We start from the raw sequence: 26,354 nt of genomic DNA on the forward strand, positions 1-26,354 counted from the left end.
AAATGTTTAACATTGAACACAGCACTTTCAAGAGCTCTAATACATTTCATGATTCTGATTCTCATTTTGCTGCCAGACTTATGGAAGTCAAGAGGTATTTTGGTGCATCTGTCAAATCCACAGCTGCCGCATTTAACTTGTAGCCGAACCAGTAAACCTCTGGCTGATGAAGACGGTAATAAATAATGAAAGACACACTGATGATACTGTACCTGGCTCATCCATGGTCCAGGCTTCACATTTCATTGGGGCACTGGGAGCTGATGGTACACCAACACCAGCCATGTTAGCAGCCTGAACTTTAAACTCGTAAAAGACTCCCTCTGTCAGATTGTCCACCTAAAGACGGATAGGAAGCGGTGTGGCATGATTATCAGATTTAATGATCAAGTGCTTAATAACCCTGAAGCCTGAAATTTTCCTAAATAAACTTAAATCTGGTTGTTTAATGTGGTTTCTAATTGGAGATGCCACTCACAGTGCAGACTCTTTCGGTGATGGCAGCCAGGTTGACCTCCTTCCAGACCAAAGTGTCGGCGTCACGCTTGTCGATGTAGTAGGCGTTGACCTTGGAGCCGCCGCAGTGTTTGGGACTCTTCCAGGCCACAGTTATGGAGGAGCCGTCAGAGCTCAACATTGTGATGCCGTAGGGAGCGCTGGGAGTTGCTGAATCACAAAATTAAATACAACATCACATTATAACATTTATATACTTTATAACATTATTAAAATGACCGTAGGAAACAGACCATATTGATCACTGTGACTACGTGTACATGAGCTTTCCATGCATGTTGTTTAAGTGAACAGCTACATCAGGAATGTTTAAACACTTGTGCTGAATGACACAATAGTTTGACTTTAAAGTGTTTTGTAAAACAGAAGTGTGCAGAGTGATGTAGAAAATACACCTCACTATGATTAAAGCACATTATGAAAAGTGAAGGTGGTAAAAGAGGGAGCAGTGGGTCAGTAAGGTGGATGAAAGTGAACACAACTATATACATACCGTATTCCACTCCTTTGCCTGGATAGAATAATGAAATGAGTCACACGGACACTGGTCATCGTATGAATCACCTTTTCTTTTACATTATCTGTTTCAAAGTTTCATTTGACAAAGCTTTTAATGTGCAACCTACCAATTGTTTTATATGATACTGCCAAACAGGACTTTGACTGAGTTTTTTTTTTTTTGTAGTACCTCAATGGAATCCTAAATGTAGTGGTTTGTGTTACCGAGGGCTGGCTCCACAGCGATGGGAGAGGACTCCTGAGACTCCTCACTGAGGCCGAAGATGTTGACAGCTTGGACACGGAACGTGTAGGTCTCTCCTGGGATCAGGCCGTGGACCACAAACCTGAGAACATGGATTCATTTTTTATTTAAGGCACAGATACAATTTACACTTGCTGATATTTATCTCCACAAAGTAGGTATTCTATTTTTGACCCTCTGTTATGGTCACATCTTTGGAGTCTACCAGGGTAATTAACAATGAAAATGTCTTGGTGTTTTCCCTCTACGTCTTGCATGGTATGTTTCAGTGTAAATGTTATTAATTTTTTCACTCATTATTCCTTGTAGGGGAGTCACGCTGAGCTCAACAGAAATAATGCTAACCTAGCCGAAATAAAAAGAGAAGGTGTTCTAACTTTTCATACAATGACGATGGGTTGGGGCTTTCCAGGACGGAAGAGGAGTGTTTAGAAGAAGTTTGCATCGCTATATAAAATGATGTAACGCTTTGTGTAGTCAGTTGAAATCTCGACATTTAGCTCATGATTGTTCTCACAACCTCTGTATTGAATAAACATTATTCACACCAGACTCTCAGGACTGCTTGAAGACTCTTTCTTGAGAACTTTTTGAAGAATCCAACTTTTGATCCTGATTTGATTTTTGTCTACATGTTTGACAAAGCTTCCTGATCATCACTGGCCTTTAGCAGGCCGACTGAGCCACAATACTTCCTTAAATGAGTTTGAGATGATTTAGATTCCGTTCTGAAATGAGTACATCAACATAAAGTTCTTGAGATGTATCATCTTGTTTACCACAAGGTTTCTAAACTTACTGAGTTCTCAGTACTGACCTGGTGTGTTTGAAAGGTTTGTGGTTGCATGGGAACCACTCCTTCGATCCGACGACACGGCCATCAATGTAATATCCCATGAGGTTCTTGTGATGTTTGGGAGCTTCCCACTGCACAAACACTGATGACTTGGTGTTCCTGGTAGCAACAACCTGACCAGGAGCAGAGGGGGCGCCTGTTCAGGAGAGAGAATATTATCAGCTACAAATGTATGATTAATCACTAGAAGATTTAAAAATGATATGCAGATAGTTAAAATTACACTATCGTTCAAAAGTTTGGGGTCACTTAGAAATGTCCTTATTTTTTAAATGAAGATAACATTAAATGAATCAGAAATCTAGTCTAGACATTGTTAATGTGGTAAATGACTATTCTAGCCGGAAACGACTGATTTTTTAATGGAATATCTACATGGGGGAACATTTCCAGCAGCCATCACTCCTGTGTTCTAATGCTACATTGTGTTAGCTAATGGTGTTGAAAGGCTAACTGATGATTAGAAAACCTTTGTGCAATTATGTTAGCACATGGATAAAAGTATGCGTTTTTATGGAAAACATTACATTGTCTGAGTGACCCCAAATGTTGACTGGTAGCGTATATTTCAGCTTTCAGCATCTTAAGTAAATTAAACAATTTCAAACTAATATTTGACCCTTTGTTTTACATATCACAAATATGAAATTTGCCCATCTGTTCATTAAATGTAACATTTCTTCAACTGTAAAAAAAAGTTTTTGAAAAACAGAAACTTCTTTTAGGATATGTGTGAATTTACAGTAGATGGTCAGACATAAAATGACAAATATGTAATCCAAAAATGAAGCGAATGATATTCAAATCACAAGAAAATGTTGTTTTGGTCGTTTTGTAATAGATCATGTGAATGATTCATAATGTTTGACAGAGCTTATTAGATCACATCTAATATGATCTCAGACATCATCCAATCGACTGTGAATTGATTTGCAAGTCAACAATTAATTAAAAAGTGTTTCTTTTTCTGGAGGCCTTGTACTAATTTCCATGCATATGTTTTCTCACAGAACAGAAATCATGACAGGAAGCTGCAAATGCTACTTACTGCAGTACCGATCTGCACATTTTGTGTCCTCCTAATGCTGTTCTGTAGATTAAACTTGAAAAACATGCAACATTCAAAAGTGTATCCTTGCAGTGTTTCAGTGAAGCTGCCTTTGCTCAATATGTGCAAGAACAAAAAGAGGTTTTAGGTTTGTGAACCTGCTGTGGCACACATCTGTGGGCTAAACACGACACGGAAGATTTGTTTCAAACATCCTATGAAAGGATTTGTTTCAGCACAAAACGTGATGTCAGAGGGGAGTCACTGACATTTAATTGAGGTTTTACCAGTAGAGTTGTGAGGAATTTCATCTTCCTTTTATTTGTTATCTATTTGTTGTGCTCCAAGCATCACTCACAGTTGAAACACACACAGAGGAAGAGTAAACTAATCTGTGATGCTACAACAGTGGGAAACAGTGCCCTTAGTGCCTCCATATGTTCATTAATCTGTACATACCGACTGGCAGCTCAGAACCTGCAACATACAGGCATTTGATGTGATCAACAGAAAGATGATTAAAACTGAAAACAATCATGAAATAACCCATAATATTTCGTCTCAGTTTCTGTCAAACCATAATATATATGTGTGAAAAAAGCACATTTGTGTGTTCATTCTGTTGTGCTGAATCATCACAGTACGTCTGAAAGTCTGATCCCTGCTCTTACCATCTTCATCAACCTTTTGGATGGGCTCGGAGGGCACGGACGCCTCGCTGGAGCCGTACATGTTGACCGAATACACTCGGAATTGGTACTTTTGCCCGTCTTGCAAATCAAAAACCGGGTAACGAGGCGAGTGCAGTTTGACTGCCGTGTTGATCCGCTGCCATGCTCCAGTGCCAGCTAAGCACTGTGGGAGAGTCAGGGAGGGGAAATGAGAATGCACAGCTAAAACCTCATCGACGTACCACAAATACAAACAAGAGGAGCTTCGAGGGTGCAGCAAATGTTGTTGCATAGTTGGGGCCCACTTCAGTTGTAATATCTATACTTAAGTGTACGTGTGAATGTTTGTCTGGGTGCCTGAAAAGTTACATCTGCTATGTCTGGACACCTGCTAGAGCCCAAAGACGGCTGGAGTGTGACTGGAAAGCACTGATATTGTTAGTATTTTATATTGTAAATGCAATAATTAACATTTTTGGCATAAAATGCTGGTAAAACTTGACTGGGCTACAGCAGAAGTTCAAAGGAAAAGTACCCTACCGTTCAAAGGTTTGGGGTCACCCAGACAATTTCATGTTTTCCTTGAAAATTCACACTTTTATTCATGTGCTAACATAACTGCAATGTATTACTTCTTTTTTGTGCCATAAATGTATTATTCACTGATTGCAAACAAGTGGAGCCTCAATAATGCAAGTGATAACTGATGAGATTTTAGTGGAATACCACATAAACATGTGACCTCTTAAACCAGGGGTGTCAAACTCATTTTAGTTCTGTTGAAATATAATATTTTATTTCATGATCAAAATGACAAGTCAGATAAAAGACAAAAAACGACAAAAGCTACTCAAAATGTGACAAAAAGAAGACAGAAAGCGACAAAAAAATGGACGAATGACACAAGCAAGACAAAAAGGAAACAAAACGACACAAGACAAAAACTATTAAAATGAAACACAAAATGATAAAAATACGAAAAAAACACAAGCGAGACAAAAGGAAACACAAAATGACAAAAACAAGAAAAAAAACGACAAAAATATGAGAAACCATAAAAGGCAGCAAAACAACAAAACAACAAAAACAAGACAAAATATTACAAAAATGAGACAGAAATGGACAAATGAACAATCAGCAATCTAGTATTTTACTTTAAGATCAAAACAATCTGTCAAGGTCTAGAAATTCTTTTCAATTTATAGTTTTGCAAATTTTCAATTTGCAGTTAATGTCTTCTCTGTAATTTGTACTCTTTACAAAGTCATCCCATGGGCCGGATTGGATCCTCTGGAGGCCGTTTTTGGCCCACGAGCCGCGTGTTTGACACCCCTGTCTTCAACTATAATGGACACTGTACATACTGCCTGTCTTGCAGCAAATCAACAAATGAACCTAAAAATGCGTCAAGATGAAATCTGGGAAAATGCTTGTGTAAAAGAATGCATAACGCGTCTGTCATGTCTTAGTTTGATATAATGGTCCAGCCAAACAAACAAACAAACAAACAAACAAAAAGTCATTCTGCATTTGAAAGTTTCACACAGCATGAATGTCATTTCCAGCTGTGACAAGAAGGGCGAGTTTGGGAAAAAGATAAACAACAAGGAATTTAAATTGCACAAAACATTAGAGGGTAATGTTCAGAGTTTAAGAGGTCAATGTCTTGTTTATGTCTTCACTACAGTGCAGAGGGTGAAGGATGACGGAAATAGATGGTGAGAGGTGAAGCGACACACACCTTCTCGATGACGTACCACAGCGGAGCTCGTCCGCGAGGGCTGGGAGGAGTCCAGCTCAGCACAACGTATGATCTGAAAATCTCGGATGCATGCACGTCTGTAGGCTCACCCGGGATAGTTACGTAGCCTAGATTTGGAATGAATGTCGTTGAGGCATAAAGTACATAGAGCAGCAGCCACTTGCAGAAGTCCCACATCGTGCATTTTTAACTAGATATTTTACAGTAGATTCAGAGTTCTTGTGAATGTAGGTGTGACCTTGCTTCCACTGGCAGCGAGGAAATCAAAGGTGCAGCACAGGATATTTTTCAATTATGTATTTTTATGAAATTCTGAATTTGAGAGTTAGGGTTAAAACTCAAAGGACAGCTTACAATGTATACACTGACCGTCCAAAAAAAAAATTGTACTCTCTGATATTTTGTTGGATCGCTTTAACTTTGAGAAAGATGCCCATTCACTATAGCACCAATTCAATAAACTTCTGCAATGTCACAGCATTAATTTCGGTCCAGAGTTGCATTCATTTTCTACCAAGATCTTATACTGACGATGGGAGAGTCGGACAAAGTCTTCACTAGAACATCCCAAAGATTCTCAGTGGGGCTGAGGTCTGGACTCTGTGGAGGACAATCCATGTGTGAAAATGACGTCTCATACTCCCTGATCCACTCATTCACAATGTGAGCCCCATGAATCCTGGCATCATCATCTTGGAACATGTCCATGCCATCAGAGAAGAAAAACTCCACTGATGTAAAGACCTGGTCATTCAGTATATTCAGGTAGTCAGCTGACCTCATTCTTTGGGAACATAACATTGCTGAACCTGACCAACCCCAGATCATAACTCTAACCCCCACAGGCTTGTAGGCACTAGACATGATGAGTGCATCACTTCATCCAGATCTCTTCTCACCCTGATGCCCCCATCACTTTGAAACAGGGTAAATCCGGACTCATCAGACCACATGACCTTCTTTCATTGCTCCAGAGTCCAATCTTTATGCTACCTAGCAAACTGTAGACTTTTTTTCTGATTAGCCTCAATAATCATTGGTTTTCTTAGAGCTACAGCTGTTTAGTCCCAATCCTTTGAGTTTCCTTCACATTGTGTCTGTGGAAATGCTCTTACTTTAACTACTAACCGTGAGTTCTACTGTTGATTTCCTGCAATCATCTGAGAGTTTGTTCCGACCACATTTGTTCCTCACAGACGATGGTCCACCACTATCCTTCAGGTTTTAACAATGTGCTGAATGGTTCCTAACCTGATTTTAGTGGTTTCAGAAATGTCCCTAGCTGCTTTCTTAGCTAGATGCAAGTCAATAATTTGACCCTTCTGAGACAGATTAACGTCCTTTCCATGACCACAGCATACGTCTTCCAACATGGTTGTTTAAGAAATGAGAAGCTCCTCACTGTATCAGCTAGGGTTAAATAAGTTGTTGCAGCTGAAACATATTCATCACTGCAATAAATATCCAATGGAAGCCTCCTATCTATTTGCTTAGTTAAATCCAGGTGGTAACTTTTTTTTGGACAGGCAGTGTATTTTCTTATGCAGACCTTTTTCCAGCAGTCTTTTTTAAAAGGCTGAGCTGGCAGGCTAGTTACAGTTGTACTTGGGGAAAACCATCATTTCAGTAGGGTTGAACACAACACAGTACTGCCCTCTTTCAAAATGATAATACAATTGCAGTTTCCAGTAGAGCAGCAGGCGCTTATTCACATCAGCATGCGGATAAAAACATCAATGAAACATTTCAAGTTTTTTAAGAAGAAATGTGAAATGGGATACAGCAATAGGCAACGAAAAACATTGTCAGTCCACATGACAAGGATTTATTATCAGTGTCTCTGTGTGAACCTAAAGTTCAGTTAAAGTGAAAACAGAAATGTGGGACTTCTACAATAGCCTTGTCTCATATTATATCAATGTGTCTCACAATGTTTTAATTTGTTTTAATTAGTTTCTTGTGTTACGGGTTTGTGTTAAAGTGTAGAAGTTTATACTCAACACGCTTGGAGAAGGAGAAAAACTTTGAAATTAATTGAAACATAAAAACCGTTTCAGTCGATTAAGGTGTGAACGGAAAAGTTGCAGTTAGATGAATGACTGCACCACAAAAAGTTAGAAAGGGAGAACTTGGGGGCAGTTTGGGCTGTGTGGTTTAAATTTATGAGGATAGCTGTTTGGTGTGTTCTGAGTTTGGAAAATTAAGCCTGATGTGTTTTGATTTTGTGTATTTTTCATGTTTTTGTTCAAACCTTATTGTCAAGATAAAAAAGATTTTAATCTCAGAGTTCTGTGTCGTTTTTTCCTGACATAACCTTTGATAGGATAATAATGAGCCCTGAAGCTTCACAGCGGGGAGCTGTTTGTCTGAATTAGCATTGCATTACCTCATAAAACACTTTGCTTTCCTTCTGACTGATATGAACAGTTGATGTGTTGGTTCCAGTCTGCTTATAATTAACTGCCAGTAAACTGCACATACAACAGGAAGGCTGATCTTCAACAGTATCCAGCCGCTGGCTGTGAGAAGCAGCAGCTGCTCAACCTTGAGGTAATGGGCAAAGCTGTCGCTGGATATGCTTACTGCTCAGAATTCAGTTGCATTTGTTGTGACAACCAGCAATGATCTCTTACATAACACTGTATAATAATACAGTTCAGTCTTTCTCTATTGATCAAAGAAAATACAAAATTTATTAGATGGATTATGTTCATTTTGGCATTTCTTACTTTTAGAGTAGCATTACTTTTTAACCGCCAACTAATTAAAGAAAAGGTAAAAATCATCTTTTCGCGACTTAAAGTTATTGCAAGGTAATGATAAGATGACAAAGTAAGTAAGACTTTTTCTTCAACACTTTGTTCACGAGGCCTTTTTTGTCACTTGCAGAATCTATTGAGAAAATCGATCATCTTTGTTCAGTTATTATAAAGAGATGGAATACTTACTGATGTGACAAACTGCAACAAACAGTAAACATTGGTGAAGTGTTCATGAGGTATGTAAAAGCGATAAATACACTACCGTTCAAAAGCCTGGGGTCACCCACACAATTTCATGTTTCCATAAAAACTCATACTTTTATTCATGTGCTAACATAACTGCACAAGGGTTTTCTAATCATCAGTTAGCCTTTCAACACCATTATCTAACACAATGTAGCATTAGAACACAGTGATGGTTGCTGGAAATGTTCCTCTGTACCTCTATGTAGATATTCCATTAAAAATCAGTCATTTCCAGCTGGAATGGTCATTTACCACATTAACAACATCTAGACTGTCCATCCATCCATCTATCCATCCATGCATCCATCCACTTCCATTTATCTGGCCTCTGATCGCGGAGGCAGCAGATGAAGCAGGCCATTCCAGACGCCCCTCCCTCTGGTAATGCCTTCCAGTTCTTCCTGGGGGATCCTGAGGCGTTCCCAGCCCAGATAAGATACATAATTCCTCCAGCAAGTTCTGGGTCTACCCCAGGGTCTCCTCCCCGGGGGACGTGTTCTGAAATCCTCCAAAGGAATTCTCCTGGAGGCCTCCAAATCAGATGTTCAAACCACCTCAACTGGCTCCTTTCAATGCGAAGGAGCAGTGCCTCTACTTTGAGCTCCCTCCGGATATCCGACCTTCTGACCCTATCTCTAAGGCTGAACCCAGCCACCCTATGGAGGAAACTCATTTCAGTCGCTTGTATCTGCGATCTCATTCTTTTTGTCACTACCCAGAACTCATGTACATAGGTGAGGGCTGGAACGTGGACAGACTGGTAAATCCAGACCACGATGGTCCAGTACAACGCCTGCATTACTGCTGACACCACACAAATCTGCTTGTCCATCTCATGCTACATTTTCCCATCACTCATGAACAAGATCCTGAGATACTTGAACTCTTTCGCTTGGGGAAGCAACTCCCCTCCAACCTGGAGGGAGCAAATCCACTGGTTTCCGGCAAGGAACCATGGTGCCAATCAGCACCTCCAGCATCTTGACTGTATTTCTGATTCATTTAATGCTATCTTCATTGAAAAAAACTGCTTCTCTTTCAAAATTAAGGACATTTCTAAGTGACCCAAAACCTTTGAACAGTAGTGTCAATAAATCAATATTTTTAAAATTTTTTTGACAGCATTGCATTTCTTTTTAAACTGTTCCCGTTAAAATGTAAACTGTTGTTACGTTGGCATGGTAGTGCTGATGAGGTTTGGATACCAGGACAAGTGTTAGTACCCCATGAGATCTTGAAAAAGTGGTTTAAAGGTTGTAGAAAACAAAACTCAGAACGCAGATCAGTCTTTGTTTCCTACTGTACCTTCCAGGTCATCATCTCTGATCACTATGTCGTATTTTCCTTGGATTTTTATCACTGTTGCAGGAAATGACAACAACAGGTCCGTTAGGAAACGGTGGTACCCTGCTGTCCAGTAGTTTGTGTTTACCTTCATCGGTACCTTGCAGTCTCTCGCTATCGATTGGATCGAGGGCTGACACTTTGCCTGACTTGCGCGATGGTCTGCTGATTCCGGCGCTGTTCACGGCTCTGACCCGGAAGTGGTAGGAACGGCCCACGCTCAGGCCGTGCACCGGGTATTTACAAACCTTCACCGGGGCGTCGTTGCACTGGACCCAGGTGTCGGCGCCAGCTTCGCATCTATACAGCGGACCAGGAGATGGTTTCATTAGTCTAATGCCATCAGCAGCAGCAATATTTCATCACTCAAAAACACACAGAATGTTCTTCAACAGAGTAAAGGAAACACCAGGATTTCACAATTTTTCCTAAGTTGTCAGCTTTGGTGAATACATTTGTGATCAGTGATTGGAAACATTGCACAATGAAGTGGCAACCAGTAATTGTTTTCCTGGTTAAAATCCTATGAGTTATGTCTCCAATTAACAGAGTGTTTAGTCTATAAGGCAAGGGTGTCAAACTCATTTTAGTACAGGGGGCACATTCAGCCCAGTTTGATCTCAAGTGACCAGAAAAATCAGAGCATAATAACCTCAACCCTGCCAATAATTCCAAATCTTTCCTTTGTTTTAGTCCAAAAACGTTTACATTTAAGGAACTATCTTTGTACTAAACATTATGAACAATGTGAAATTTATTAGCAAAAATTAATTTCAACAACATTATGCCTCAGTTTATCAATTGCACACTACAGCTTACAGATCACAGAGTGTCTATAAAGACACAGAACATTCAGTCACAGGTAGTATTTTACTTTATGATCAAACAACAAAAACATACAAAAAAAGACAAACAAGACAAAAAAACAACAAAAATAAGACAAAATATTTCAAAAATAAGACAAAAACTTAAAAAAAGAAACAAAATGACAAAAGATGAGACAAACAACAACAGTCAGACAAAAAAACAACAAAAACAATACAAAATATGACAAAAATTAGGCACAAAGTGACAAAAACAAGACACAAAACAATAAAAGAACAACGAACCATCTAGTATTTTACTTTATGAACAAAACTACTTGTCATGTTCTAGAAATTATTTTAAATTTACAGTTCTACAAATTTACAATTTGCAGTAAATGTCTTCTCTGTAATTTTTACTCTTTACAAAGTCGTCCCACAGGCCGGATTGGACCCTCTGGAGGGTCGGTTTTGGCCCACAGGCTGCATGTTTGACACCCCTGGAGTAAGGTGTCAAAGAAATAAAATGGTTGTTAAAGTCATGGATGTCTGCATTAAATGTCTTATTTTGTTCCATTTATCTCTGTACTGCTGTAGTTATATGTTAAAAAATAATTATTAAAAATGATACTAATATTTTTCATTATCAATCACTCTGTAATTATTTTCTCCCTTAATGGAATGTTCTGTAAAATGTGATCTACTAATGACTGCAGCTTTAAACACCACAAAAAACTTTACTTTCAGTCATTTGCTTGGTAATAAGTGCAGTGTAATTCCACTCTATTCACGTTGGTGTGCCGACTCTGGTCTATTTTAAGAAAGCCTGAAGAGCCGTCAGGGTGCAGACTGACCGGTCCACAAAGTATCCGGTGATTGGCGCCTCGTTGACGGTGTTCGGAGGTTTCCAGGCAACCAGGACATAGTCCGAGTTGACGTCATATGCATATACGCTCATTGGGGCACCAGGGGCTCCTGCTGCAGAGGGAGCGGCATCTAAGTAGCAAAGAAACAAGGACAAAGAAGCTGGTGATAGACAAAATCATTATCTCCCCTCACCATTTGCATACACCCATCGTTTAGTGGTACTGATTGTAAAATGTCACTTCTTGCAGCTTTAAATAGATACAAATAAAGGCTCAAGATAGTGAAGAATATGCCTTAAAATAATAACAAAAAATAGGGAAAACTTGACTTCCTTCTTGCTTTCTAATAAAAAATAGTTTTCATTCACAGTAGTCAAAGTAAAAAAATTTAATCTGTTTAAAATCTTTTAGATTCTATTATGACATGCTTGATAAATACGCTACATTTCAAAAGTTTGAGGTAACTTAGAAATGACCTCAAATTTCTGAATGGTAGTGTAGGTCAACTTCAGCTCATCTAGAGCAACTTTAACTGATATGGAGCAACTTTAACTAATGCAGAGCAACACTGACTCATGGGGGTCACTCAGATAATTTCAAGTTTTCCATGAAAACTCACACTTTTATCCATGTGCTAACATAACTACACAAGGGTTTTCTAGTCATCAGTTAGCCTTGCAGCACCATTAGCTAACACAATGTAGCATTAGAACACAGGAGTGATGGTTGCTGGAAATGTTCCTCTGTACCCCTTTGGAGATATTCCGTTAAAAATCAGCTGTTTCCAGGTAGAATAGTCATTTACCACATTAACAATGTCTACACAGGATTTCTGATTCATTTAATGTTATCTTAATTGAAAAAAATGCTTTTCTTTTAAAAATAAGGACATTTCTAAGTGACTAAAAACTGTATGTATTTGCGTGTTTCCTTGGGAATTGTAAAAAGCATTAATAATCCTCCCTTTAATATGATTTACAGTTTATGCTGATAATAGTGGGACGTGCAGATGTACTACAGTAAGGCAGTAAACCAGCTACAACATGATCCCCCACTGTGTCATGTTGAAGCACACTCTGAGATCCAGTTTGGTGGGAAGTGAGGGAACTTCAGCTGCTATTTGTCCTTGCATTTATCCATCAAGCTGTACAAAAGTGAAATGATGAACAGACCATGTTTACATCGTAAAGTATGACTGTTTGTGTGGGTACCACTTCAAATGACAATAAGTCTTACTTTTCTATTTGGTTCACATCAGGAGTGGTATATCTGTATCCAGTCAGAAATTAAATCAAGAGTGTGGTGACCCAATAATGGAGAGTTATGTCATACCTGAGACAAACAGGTAGGCGCTATGCTCAGCGGTGCCATCCTTGGTAAAGATACGAAGGGTGTAGAGGCCCTCATCATCCTTGGCCAGGTGGGGCAGCGTCAGACGGGCTGCTCCTCCACACGTTGACATCTCTGCCAGCTTACCGGGTTTCAGCATTTTATCTTTCAACAGAAAAGTTGGAAGAAACAGTAAAGCGTTAATAAAAACACAGATATAGCAGCTGCTCTACAGATCAGTGTATAAGAGAATGAAAGCATGTCTGACCATCTCTGTACCACTGGGCGAGGGGCGGCACGTTGGGCAGGTCGGGGACGACCACCATGGTACAGACCAGACTGATGGATCCCCCCTCCACACCAAAACTAACGGGGAACCTATCGAGCAGAGTGACCTCCAGCTTACTGGGATGGATCTCAGTCAGATGGGGCACTGGAAACAAAAAAGTGCAACAGCATCAGCAGCCAGACATCACATGTCATGTTTATGGAAGCAGAATAGTTATAATTTGTGTATCTGTATGTAATCTCAGCATGATGATGTGGAATATTTATTGATTGACATCAACATGGACAAAAATCACTTCATAAATTATGTCTGCCTCTGATTTACATCTACCGTTCAAACGTTTGGAGTCACTTAGAAATGTCCTTATTTTTGAAAGAAAAGCATTGTTGTCAGTGAAGATAACATTAAATGAATCAGAATTCCAGTCTAGACATTGTTAATGTGATAAATGACTATTCTAGCTGGAAACGGCAAACGTAGAGCAACTTTAACTAATATGGTGTAACTTTAACTAATATAAAGCAAATTTCATTCATGTACTTTTGAACGGTAGTGTAATTGCACTTTAGCTGATTTAACATCAAATCTTACATAACTGCATAGGCGCCAGTTTAGGGGGGGACGGTGGGGATGTGTCCCCCCCCACTTTTTGTCAGGGGTCATTTTGTCTCCAACACATTCAAATTCTTCACATGTAAGCCGTTGTAAACCCAGTTATTTTCAGTAGTATAGAAAATTCCGACGCTCCTGAACGCACCATCTGCACTCGGCGGAGAGTTGCACAGACATGCAGCACACCTTCGTGAGGTTAAAAAAAACCGTGCAGATGCTAAATTTGCGCCCGTGCCAAGTGGAAGCTCTGACCAGAGGCGTGCAGGGGCAAAATTTCGGCCCGGGAGAATTAGTACTATAGCGGCCCACAGACCCTTCTACCCACATGTATGGATAGCTCAGCGGGTTGAGCCTCTGCCCTTGGTGCGGTGGTTGTGAGTTCAAGTCCAGCTTGTGGCATTTTGCCGCCGTTCTTCGACATTTTCTGAAAGTGCTGTGGTCTCCATCCCCCCACTTTTAAAAACAAACTGACGCCCTTGCATAACTGTACCTCAAAATCTGCTCAACATATAATTTAAAACGCTACACTGACTTATCTCTTATCAAGTCTCCCTTGTAAAAGAAAATGGGATTCCCTGATTAAATATGATAAATAAATAAATAAATAAATAAATCTGAACTAAATCTAACGTTAGCTTCCCATTTTGAAGAATAGGTAGGGTATTTTTTTAATGTTAGGAAAGAAATTGATTGGCTTAAGCAGAGCACAGCAAACAAAAGTCAGAATTCACAATAATTCTCAGAAAGTGTATTCCAGCATAAAGTTTCAGGTCAAAATGAGACAATATTGCGAAGACAATATTTGCTTAATTTCCTCATTCAGTTCCCTAAAAACATTAAAATATTGCACAGAAATAGACGGATGATTATTTCGATCATCAACTGCTCAAGTGTTTACTGAGCGCAGAGCTTTATCCTGTTCTTACTTTGTATGAGTCACAGGACACAAACAGCTTGTCACGATACTTTCCGTTACTTATCAGGCCTGTCGCTGCTTGAAGCCAAATGATTCCATGTGATGGAACTAATTGTGTGTGGGCCTGACACCCTCACTGTCCCCCCTACAGTTGGATCTGAAAACCCCTTTCAGACATTGGATATGTAAAATTGTTGGCTTCGTCAATCTGCTGAAGAAACTACGTGCTGTCATTCAGATGCTCACCTAGACCAAGGTGGCAGGACTCTGCAGATCCTGCTGGTCCTGTGAAGACAAGAAATACGTGCTTACAGAGAGAAATATGTTGGTTTAGCAATGCTGAATGAGAGTGAATCAGAGAAAAAGCTTACTCTTCACAGTAACCTTAGCCGTGCTGGTAGCCGTGCCATGCTGGTTGGTTGCCACAGCACTGTACTCAGCGGTATCACTCACAACACACCTACAAGACCAGACGATGTAGAAACCAGTCATGGAACAAAAAAATATGAACATCTGCATTTGTTATATTGAGCTCTCCCTTAGTGAGTCACCATTAATGATACAAACCTAATTATGTTCAAACAAAAAAGACTTAATAGATAACACAACTAAAACACACATTACACCTACACCAACTCAAACACCTTTAAAATACATAATATAGCTCCATAGAGCTATGTACCATGTATTTAAAACAAATTACTTCAAAGACACTGTTCTATATAGAGGCTGCACAGTGACTTGGTGGTTAGCACTTTTGCCTTGCAGCTAGAAGATCCCTGGTTCACGTCCCCAGCTTCCCAGGATCTTTCTGCATGGAGTTTGCATGTTGTCCCTGTACATGTGTGGGTTTTCTCCAGGTTCTCTGGCTTCCTCCCTCCACAGTCCAAAAACATGCTTAAGTTAAGTGGTAACTCTAAATTTTCCATAGGTGTGAATATTCCTCTGTACCTCTATGGAGATATTCCACTAAAAATCCGCTGTTTACAGCTAGAATACTCATTTATCACATTAACAATGTCTAGACTGGATTTATGATTCTTTTAATGTTACCTTCATTGAAAAAACTGCTTTTCTTTCAAAAATAAGGACATTTCTGAGTGACCCCAAACATTTGAATGGTAGTGTATATTACTAATTAATGGAACTTCAAAAAACAAATGAAATATATTTGAGGTTAATTTGCCTAAAACAGATACTTCTACTTTTGTAGGCTGTCAGCATTGCTGCAGATTGAAGCCACCCTGGTAACAAACTGTTTGTGCCTTTGCCCTCAGGATGGAGGTACAGGTCTGTAAGAACTCAAACCACCAGACTGAGGGACAGCTTCTTCCCCAGAGCTGTAAACTCTGTACAACCTGTACACCTATTTTAAAAGCTTGAGACGAGTTGGAACTGAACTTGCACATTGCACTGCTGCTCTTTAATCCGTCTGTTGCATCTATATTTTATTACATTTAATGTAATTTTGCTATTTTTAATGCACTGTATGTTTAAGTGTCTTTTAACATTGACTTTTAGGCCGGTACTACCAAAAAGATGTGACTGGTGAAAACTAATTGCATAATGACAATAAAGAGTCTTGACCTTGATCATCTTTCCGGCACCCTTCTGCATGTCCTAATCATTTGTGTGTTAATTCTTTGCAGACCCAAAGAATACTACCAACCCCCATACAGCAGATGGAAACTGAATTTCTTTAAACAACAAATAAGGTGAAACCTGAGGCCACAATAAAGCCGTCTAAGTGGTGCATGTGCAGCGTAGATTGAGTTTTATTTCTCAAACACACTCAACAACCATGGCTCTCCAAGTTGGCTTCAATTCAGTTTGATAACAGACGTTATGTACAGCCTCTTTCGAAAGCCGGTCACACTGAAAAGGTGTCCCAAGGCAATAAACGCTCTAGTGACAAACTGAGGAGGAGTCTGAGAGTGAGAATAGAAGGAAGAAATGTGACCTTCACACTGGACGGAACTATTTTAGAAGAGGATCTATTTTCTCAGCCACGGGGGACATGAAGTCGGCGTCCTTCTAACGGAGCTTTCCTTGTGTTTCCTCGTGCACCATGAAGGAGAGAAATCTTAACTTTGGAGAACTTTGATCATAAACAACAGTGTCTTCAATGACCCTGTAATTGACAGCAGTGACAGACTAAAGTGATTCAGTGGCTCAGATAGAGAGAGGGAGAGAGAGAATGCTGTGGGAGGAATTCATGGCTCGAATGACACAGAGGTCAGCACTTTGACATGAACAGCTGAGGGGTCTTGAAGATGACGAAAAGGAGCAGGCTGGGCCCTACAACTCAACCTGCAGTCTGGATTCTCCCTCTTCAGCTAACGGTCTCAAAGACTATTAAAGTGGAATGTTGAAAAAATCAAAATAAACTTAAAATTTTTTGCATTGTTTTCTCTGTTGTTCTCTGTTTTCTTGGGTCATGTTACTATGACAAAACAAACAAAAAACTAAAAAAAAAAAAAATCACTAAATGTCCTTATTTTTGAAAGAAATCATTTTTTTTCAGTGGAGAAAACATAAAATTAATCAGAAATATAGCCTAGACATTGTTAATATTGTAAATGACTATAATAATATAGAGCAACTTTAAATAATGTATAGCAACATTAACACAGAGCAACTTTAATAATATCAACTTTCACTTATATAGAGCAACTTTAACAAATGTAGAGCAATTTAACTCATTAGGAACAACTTTAAATAATATAGAGCAAATTTAATTCATGTACACTACCATTCAAAAGTTTGGAGTCACTTAGAAATGTCCTTATTATTGAAAGAAAAGCATTTTTTCAATGAAGATAACATTAAATGAATCAGAAACCCAGTCTAGACGTTGTTAATGTGGTATTCCAGCTAGAAACGGCTGATTTTTAATGAAATATCTCCATAGAGGTACAGAGGAACATTTCCTGCAACCATCACTCCTGTGTTCTAATGCTACATTGTGTTAGCTAATGGTGCTGAAATTGTCTGGGTTATCCAGGGTTAACTTTTGAACGGTAAATATTTCCAAGATAGGACAGACAGACAGGACCTCTCAAACATCAAACGAGATCAAATATTCCTGTTTGCAAGTGGATTTCTAATCCATGGTTTTATGTGTGAATGTGCAAAAATGTAAAGTCTGTTAAATTGTGAGAAAAATCTCCTGAAACTAGAAATCTGTTTTTGGTTCTTGAGTGAGCAATTTTCTTTCAAAATTCCAACCCAGTATCTAATTCCTAATACATATCTGGATTGTCACAATGTTATTTTTACTTTAAATATTGGCTAATTTGGCGACTTTCAGACTGTTAAAAATATTTTTTCCATCTCATGTGCAGTCTGAGTAACTTTTCTGTGATATGATTCTGTTACTGGGATTTAAACAAACATCTAATATCAGACAATTCCAACCAGTCCTGGCATTTTGTTGTTGGTAACCAGGCGTAAACTAACCGTGACGTCACCCGTTGGTTTCAACGGCGAGAAAATGAAGCCCGGATTTTGCTACTTCCTGGTCGCCGTTTTGGATTTTTTTGGAGCCAGTGACGTAAAAAGCGTCATCAAACAGACTGGACCGGAGAGCAACTAGGGGCAGGATTGGCTGAGAACTCTCTTATCCCGCCCACGTTTTACCGCAGAGGCTTCTGTTGCTGTCTATCAAGTATAGCCACGCCCCCTGGCTCCGCCAACTTTAACGATTTATTTAAAATTCAGTATTGATTTATTTTAAGATCGGCCACCTGATCTCTCATTTTGACCATGAAAACTAACGGGACAAAAATCCTGAGCTGTAGAAAATCAGTCTATCAGATTTTATTTTCTCCAAAAATGAATTGGGGTCTATGGAGCAAAAGCTTTTTGGAGCCAACCCTAGCGGACGGCGTGATATTGCAAGTTTTTGACACTTCCGGATTGGCTTCAATTCTGGAGCCAGATGCTACGTCCACTATATATACAGTCTATGTTGGTAACTCATGGTTTTCAAAATACTGACACATCTAAAGACCTTATTTTTCCACCACTATGGAGGAAAATGAACAGTGCCTTTCAGTTACTACTTCAGAAACTCCTCACAGCAAAGAATTGTAACTTTTGACCTTTCAGTAAAAATTGTGCTTTTGCTCTGAGTCACGGTTACCACATACCTGCTAATGATCAAACTGTGGACTCCATACTTGCTCTCAATCTTGTACTTTCCTGGGGCACTCAGTGGGTCGACTGGCACTCCTCCTTTATACCTACAAAAGAAAAAAAAATGAAGTCAGTAATATCTTCTCAAAGTGCATTTCATAGTGTACAAACTGCTAGAATATATATCAGTGTGTTCATAGGGATGCATCACTCTCTGCCAGACCATTCAAACAATAAAGCAAAATATGTTGTGTGCTTAAATAGTAGCAGATATTTAAAAGACGCAAGCAGGTGGGAGGGTATTGTAGGGTTTAGAGGAATGCTGCCAACAAGAAATACTAGAAAAGCACTCGCAGAGCGCAGTACTTCAGCAAGGCTGTTTGTTCCACCATATGGCATTGTCAGAAATGCAGCATTTTTACTCCGCCAAGGAACGCGGTAGAGTTATGTGACGATCGGCGTTGGTTGTCTGTCTGTCTGTTTGTCTGTTAGCAACATTACTTAAAACCAAACTAACAGATCTGGGTGAAATTTTCAGGGAAGGTCAGAAATTTCATCTTATTACAAATCAACCACTGTGGACTTATCTGTCGGAAATCATACAACAACTGAGCAGCCTTGGTGGAGTACTGCGCTCTCTGAGTGCTTTTCTTGTTTTATAAATACAGCATTTTTAAAAATTAGTTATTGATTATCAGAAATCACGGCAACATAGAATAGGGTTGTCAAATATAGATGTAACCACTAACAAAATGACCTTGCGCGCATTGCGTGTGTTATGCATGTGCACATTATGTATGGATACCGAATCACATGACTTAAATATGTCGCAAACGGCAGGAATTGGTGGGACTCAGAAACACTCCCACAATTTAATCAAATGTTCCTTGTATCATTTCCAACGGATAAGTTCCGATCAGTACGCAGCAATGGATTTGTAGAAGGATCGCAATCATGTGATCGTCAGCAGGCAGCTGACATAGTGTTCACTTGTTGTCATAGTTACTGTGACTCTGTGACGCTATGTCACAATAATACAGAAATCTTTAACAAATCCATGGATCCAGACTATAAACCGTATAACTGCCAAAATCTGATCACTTGGTCCTTGTATCATTTCTGACCTCCCCTGAAAATCTCATCTAAATCTGTTAGTCCGTTTTTGAGTAATGTTGCTAACAAAAAGACAGACAGACAGACAGACAGACAAGCCAACAGTGATCGTCATGTAACTCTGGTTCCTGAGCAGAGTAATTATCTAAGGGAGTTTAAAGTAGCAATGCTGTATTTTTTCCCTGCACCATATATAAATAAAAAATATAAAATTAGGCATAAATTTCAACCCTAATTTTAAGTATGCTTAAGAAAAGGAAAGACACATAAAGGACTTTGACACTCTCTTCATATCTAAAGGCCCACTCCTGTGAGATGTGAATATTCTGACCATTTGACAATGGGCCTGGGGTTTCCTTGCACAGTGCAGAAGAGCTTGACAGGGGTCTTTTCCCACACGGTGTGAGGCCTCAGGGCCACCAGGAAGTCCGGCATCTTGGGAAATTCCTCCAACAAATCCGTCCTCTTTGCCATCATGTCCTTAACCTGGACAGATTAAACAGCATCATTTCAGTGTATACGGCACAGGGCAAAATGCATAAATAGCACAGGAGTCTATACAGACTGTATACTCTAAATAAACATTAATTAGAACTTAAAGTGCCAATTTTCATTGCTAAAGTTTACGACACATGAATATTACACATACCTACAGGAATTAAGTACAATGTGCCGTCATCATCATCGTATTACGGTAACTTCTCAGCTCAACAACTTGAAATCTGTCCACACCAGAGGCATTAGAGAGGTAAGCTCTATAAAAAGTTAGTTTTGGCGTCAGCTTTTAATTCCAGCATTGTTCATCCCACTTGCTGAATGAGGCAGGCCAAGATACATTCACATCTTCAGCACTGTTCATATATAACAGTGAGAATGAAGTAGTTATTTGAGGATGAGATATTCAATATTATTATATTATATTGTTTAATATGACATTAAATCTAATGATAGACAACCAAATACTGTAAACTCTCCCTATATCACTTAGAAATGTCCTTAATTATGAAAGAAAAGCATTTTTTTTCAAGATACCAATAAATGAATGAGAAATACAGTACAGACCAGCGGTTCAAAGATGCAGCCCACAGGACGACTTTGTAAAGTGTAAAAATTACGGAGAAGACATCAACTGCAAATTGTAAATTTGTAAAACTACAAATTTAAAATAATTTCTAGACCATGAAAAGTTGTTTTGATCTTAAAATAAAGTACAAGATTGTTCATTGTTCTTTTGTTGTTTTGTAACTCATTGTAATATTTTGTCTTGTTTTTGTTGTTTTTTGCTTGACTTTAGTCGTTTGTCTCATTTTTTGTCATATTGTGTTTCTTTTTGATCTTTTTGTTTTTTGTCTGATTTTTATCATTTTGTGTTTCGCTTTATTCATATTTTGTCTCAGTTTTGCATTTTTTTGTCTTTTTTGTCACACTTGTGTCGTTCATCCATTTTTTTATCACTTTGTGCCTCTTTTTTGTATTATTTGTCTGGTTTTTGTTGTTTTTTTTGTCTTTTTTGGGGTCTGAATTTGTTGTTTTGATCATAAAGTAAAGTATTATATCACTCAGTTCCAGATACCTGTGACTAAATGTTTTGTCCCCTTGTACACACTCTGTGATCTGGAAGTTGTAATGTGTAAATGATAAACTGAGGCAGAATGTTGTTGAAATTGAACTTATTTTTCTTAAGAAATTTCAGGTTATTCATGATGTTTTGAAAAAATATAATTCCTTAAATGTGAACATTTTCAGAACGTACTTTTTTGTACAAAAATGTAGAAAAGAAAAAAATTGGAGTCATGATTATTTATAGCTTATTATGCTCTGATTTTACTGATCTGGTCCACTGGAGATCATATTGGGTTAAATGTGGCTCCTCAACTAAAATGAGTTTGACCCCCCTGGTCTAGACACTGTTAATGTATTAAATGACTATTCTAGGTGGAAATGACTGATTTTTAATGGAATATCTCCATAGAGGTACAGAGGAACATTTCCAGCAACCATCACTCCTGTGTTCTAATGCTACATTGTGTTAGCTAATGCTGTTGAAAGGCTCATTGATGATTAGAAAACCCTTGTTCAGTTATGTTAGCACATGAATAAAAGTGTCAGTTTTCATGGAAAACTTGAATTTGCTTGGTTGGCACCAAACTTTATAACGATAGTGTACATATCACAAACACATTTAAAAAAAAAAACTGAAAATCTGCAAAACAAGTATTGTGTTATTTCCAGCTAGCTACTTACTTCTTTCTGGATAGCAAGACTGTCCACTTGGGCCTTGGTGGCCATCCTCATCCTGTGGAGCTCCTCCTGAATAACAGCCAGTCCTTTCCCAAAATTTGTGCTCACTCTCTGGTACTCCTCAGTAGTATCCTCAGCAGTCCTAACAACACATGAATGGAATTAATCCACTGCTAAATGTGACTTTGGCATCACTGAGTGTGAGTCAGACATTTGGTATCTTTTGCATTATACACTGAACATAACTAACTTTTGTGATAAACACATCAAACCTGGATGAAACCAAACTCAATGGCAGAGAACTGGAGGATTACAGGTGATATGCACGTTCAACTCAAGCTCTGGTGATTGACCGTTGTGTCAAGGACTTCAACTTCAGCTTTTCAATAAAGACATTCTCTGCACCATGCGACAGTAAGTGTTTTGTGTATTTTACCACTTGCAGTTGTTTCCATACCTAAATAACAATCAAAATAATCATTGCTGAAAAATTAACAAGGAACAAGAAATGTGCTGTTTGGACCATGGTCAGTTAGCAGAGACTGTAGTTCGGTTTTCCCTTACACCTAAAATAGTCTGACATATGACAGCAGCAGTGGGAACTCACCTCTGTCGGAATGCCGGTATGGTATAGGCTGGTTCCGCCATAGCCTCTGTGGCCTGGGCCTGCACCTGGCTCACCGATTTAGAGCTTGATTTCCTGTTGCGGGTAGAGCCCATCATTATGAAACAGCCAAAGGAAGAGTCCACCATAACAGACTTTTAGATTTTAATTTTGCCGAAGCACTCGCTGGGCTTAAAGACCACAAGATTCCCCTGAGGTTTTCCTTTGAGGTTGAAGCGATTAATCATCAAATTGTCAAACTCTCGCAAATAATACCTCCTCGTCTGAAAACTTCTGGACCATGCTGCTGGTTCTACTTTTGAAACTGTTGTTGTCTGTTCACTATCCTCAGTCTGACCCAATGTCAGACACATACACTACCATTCAAAAGTTTGGACAATTTCATGTCTTCCATGAAAACTCACACTTTTATTCATGTACTAACATAACTGCACAAGGGTTTTCTAATCATGAATTAGCCTTTCAACACCATTAGTTAACAGAATGTAGCATTAGAACACAGGAGTGATGGTTGCTGGAAATGTTCCTCTGTACCCCTATGGAGATATTCTATTAAAAATTAGCTGTTTCCAGATAGAATAGTCATTTACCACATTAACAATGTCTAGACTGGCTTTCTGATTCATTTAATGTTATCTTCATTGAAAAAATAATAATTTCCTTTCAAAAATAAGGACCTTTCTATGTGACCCAAGATTTTTTGAATGGTAGTGTATTTAGAATGTCTGCACACAGATGAAGAAAGAATTTGACTTTGGGAGGAGGAATTCATAAATTAAAGTCATATTTTCTGTGTAATTTTATTACTGTACACCACAGTGATGTTAAAGCAACCTGACTACCTGACTACATCAAGCAGCTTGTTGTGTAAATACTGAACTATGTCTTGGCTTAGTTAAACATTGGACAGCAGTCAAATCTACTCTGTAAAAGCGGATGATGGTTGGTGTCACATGTATGGGTGACCATTGACTAAGAGTTCATTCCAACACTTCTTTTAAATGATACATATAGTATGTCAAATTAACAGAACATTGATGTCCAAACACTTCATTTCATGGAAAACGTCAAGAGAAACTTGGTCACTATCTATAGCTGGAACTACTGGCCGCTGATGTAGGTCAGGTCCAAGTGCTGACATGAGCCCTCCGACATAGGTGCTACAAGACAGCATGGCAGCTTGCTACAGGATAACTTGGTGACCAGAACTTACTTGTAGTGGATTAAATCTTAGACTTGAGGCAATTTATTTCCTTCTCGTATCTCAGAAAATCTAGCACAAGTCTCACCGAGTACATCAAGTTCAGCATGACTAAGTTGCATGGCAGAGCTGCACTAAGAGCCAGGTCGGGTATAATTCTCTCTAAAAGCAAGTTGCAGCAATGTAGTGAAATGCAAATGTATCTCTCATCAACCCAAAAAGCTGCTGGCAGAAGCTGCATAGCATCAGTAACAAAAGCACCTTTACTGAAAAGGCCACTGACACGTATACAACCTGAACATCTTCTACGCTTCTCATTTTTCTCAAAGCAGCACAGACTGAGGCTTCTTGATCATTCTCTTGTTCTTCTGTTTAGGAGAAGTTAGCATTTGTCCCTAGAGTTTGAGTCAGAAAATAATGTGCTGACTGTGATCATGGCCTTATGTAGCACGCTGATTCAGGTAACAGACTTCCTACTCCAGTTGGCAGTGAACTGTAATGATGCACCATTTTCCTTGCCCATTTGTTCAAGAAAAAACAGTATTTTGCAACATTACAAAGTCAGACTTTACAGCATCTGTGGCTTACAGTCAATTTAAGCTGCTGAATACTGCCAAAGATTTCTGGCAAAGCATTAAGGTACTAATCACAATACATATGTATATGAATGAGTTTCTCTGTGATGATGTGAACCCAGAGGAAAAAGGTTTAGCAAAAATGTTCCTGGGTCACGTTTAATTATCCAAAAGTATCAGAAACCAAAAAATCCCAATAAACACTGTTTATATCTCATTGTTCTAACCATTTCTATCAATATTTAGTGCAATGATGTCCTTTACCTCTCACAAATCATGGTTCAATGAGGATAATTCACTCATTTTTCATTTTGCATGTTAAAACTTCTTTAAATGTGCATTGGAAAGCTCCACATATAAAATGCAATGGTTCTACATGACACTGATGTCCATCCATCCATTCTCTATACACCACTTTATCCTCACTAGGGTCACAGGGGATGCTGGAGCCTATCTCAGCTGACTTGGGGGAAGGCAGGGGACACCCTGGACAGGTCACCAGTCTGTTGCAGGGCTACATATACAGACAAACAATCACACTCACATTCACACCTACGGACAATTTAGAGTTATCAATTCACCTCGGCATATTTTTGGACTGTGGGAGGAAGCCGGAGTACCCTGAGAAAACCCACACAGGCACAGGGAGAACATGCAAACTCCATGCAGAAAGATCCCAGGCCCAGGCCAGGATCTTCTTGCTGCAAGGCGAAAGTGCTAACCACTATTCCACTGTGCAGCCCATGACATTGATGTTTTTCTTTTAATTTTATTTTACATTTTGAATTGTTTTACTTCAATGGAATTGATAAATTAACACAAAAAAACCTGTTCTGATCATTGTGGGTTTGCAAATATGTAAATTCAAAATTTTGGAGTCACTTGGAAATGTCCTTATTTGTGAAAGAAACACATTTTTTTCAATGAAGATAACATTAAGTTAATCAGAAATCCAGTCTAAACATTGTTAATGTGGTAAATAACTGGAAACAGCTGATTTTTAATGGAATATCTCCATAGGGGTACAGAGGAACATTTCCAGCAACCATCACTCCTGTGTTCTAATGCTACATTGTGTTAGCTAATGGTGTGGAAAGGCTAATTGATGATTAGAAAACTCTTGTTCATTTATGTTAGCTCATGAATAAAAGTGTGAGTTTTCATGGAAAACATGAAATTGTCTGGGTGACCCCAAACTTTTGAAAGGTAGTGTAAAATGAACCATTTTCATGTTATATGTTGATTACACTTATTAAGCTGTGCAAAAGAAGTTTCATTCATTTAAAAGCTTTTTTTTTTTTTTTACTTTAAAGTGGGTCAATTTGACCTGCAACATAACAGGAGGGTTAACACTGATGAGCCCAAGTGCTTTGTGAACATGTTAAGCACACAGTTTGGACCTGAGTATTGATCTCTACTAACCTGATTAGAATCTCTATCTTCACAGTCTCACCAACTGGTTACTGGGCATAGCTGCAGTCATTGCTAGCATTCATCACTTTCATGAAAATCTGGCCTCGCACAGCTTTAAATCTGGATATGGATAGCCAGCTAGGAAGCAGACACAGCAGGAATACGAACACCCAGTGGCAGATCTACCGTTAAGCAGCGGCTCTATCTTTTTGCTGTACCTGCTGAAGCAGCGAGAGCTTTGCTTTTCAAAGCAGCAGGTAAATTTC

General features: G+C 38.9%; 1 protein-coding gene across 3 annotated transcripts in view; it reads right to left on the minus strand.

Annotated features, from left to right (window-relative positions):
* The window catches only part of myom2a (myomesin 2a), a 57,264-nt gene that overhangs the window by 17,083 nt on the left and 13,827 nt on the right, over nt 1–26,354 (minus strand). For 2 of the 3 annotated variants that reach the window (XM_051946184.1, XM_051946182.1), the window contains exons 3-19: nt 22,882–22,974; nt 22,278–22,416; nt 20,365–20,519; nt 18,935–19,027; nt 15,155–15,243; nt 15,030–15,068; nt 13,235–13,399; nt 12,970–13,131; nt 11,626–11,767; nt 10,069–10,268; nt 9,930–9,983; nt 5,596–5,723; nt 3,855–4,038; nt 2,097–2,271; nt 1,240–1,361; nt 479–666; nt 213–339 (exon numbers count right to left, since the gene is read on the minus strand). In XM_051946184.1, the coding sequence (XP_051802144.1) occupies nt 213–339; nt 479–666; nt 1,240–1,361; nt 2,097–2,271; nt 3,855–4,038; nt 5,596–5,723; nt 9,930–9,983; nt 10,069–10,268; nt 11,626–11,767; nt 12,970–13,131; nt 13,235–13,399; nt 15,030–15,068; nt 15,155–15,243; nt 18,935–19,027; nt 20,365–20,519; nt 22,278–22,416; nt 22,882–22,922 (2,203 nt within the window). In that variant the 5' untranslated portion in view covers nt 22,923–22,974. Of the gene's footprint in view, nt 1–212; nt 340–478; nt 667–1,239; nt 1,362–2,096; nt 2,272–3,854; nt 4,039–5,595; nt 5,724–9,929; nt 9,984–10,056; nt 10,269–11,625; nt 11,768–12,969; nt 13,132–13,234; nt 13,400–15,029; nt 15,069–15,154; nt 15,244–18,934; nt 19,028–20,364; nt 20,520–22,277; nt 22,417–22,881; nt 22,975–26,354 lie in introns of all 3 variants that reach the window. The other variant, XM_051946185.1, reaches the window with a different exon arrangement.

This window comes from Acanthochromis polyacanthus, chromosome 3 (assembly GCF_021347895.1).
Source record: "Acanthochromis polyacanthus isolate Apoly-LR-REF ecotype Palm Island chromosome 3, KAUST_Apoly_ChrSc, whole genome shotgun sequence".
Classification (NCBI taxonomy): domain Eukaryota; kingdom Metazoa; phylum Chordata; class Actinopteri; family Pomacentridae; genus Acanthochromis; species Acanthochromis polyacanthus.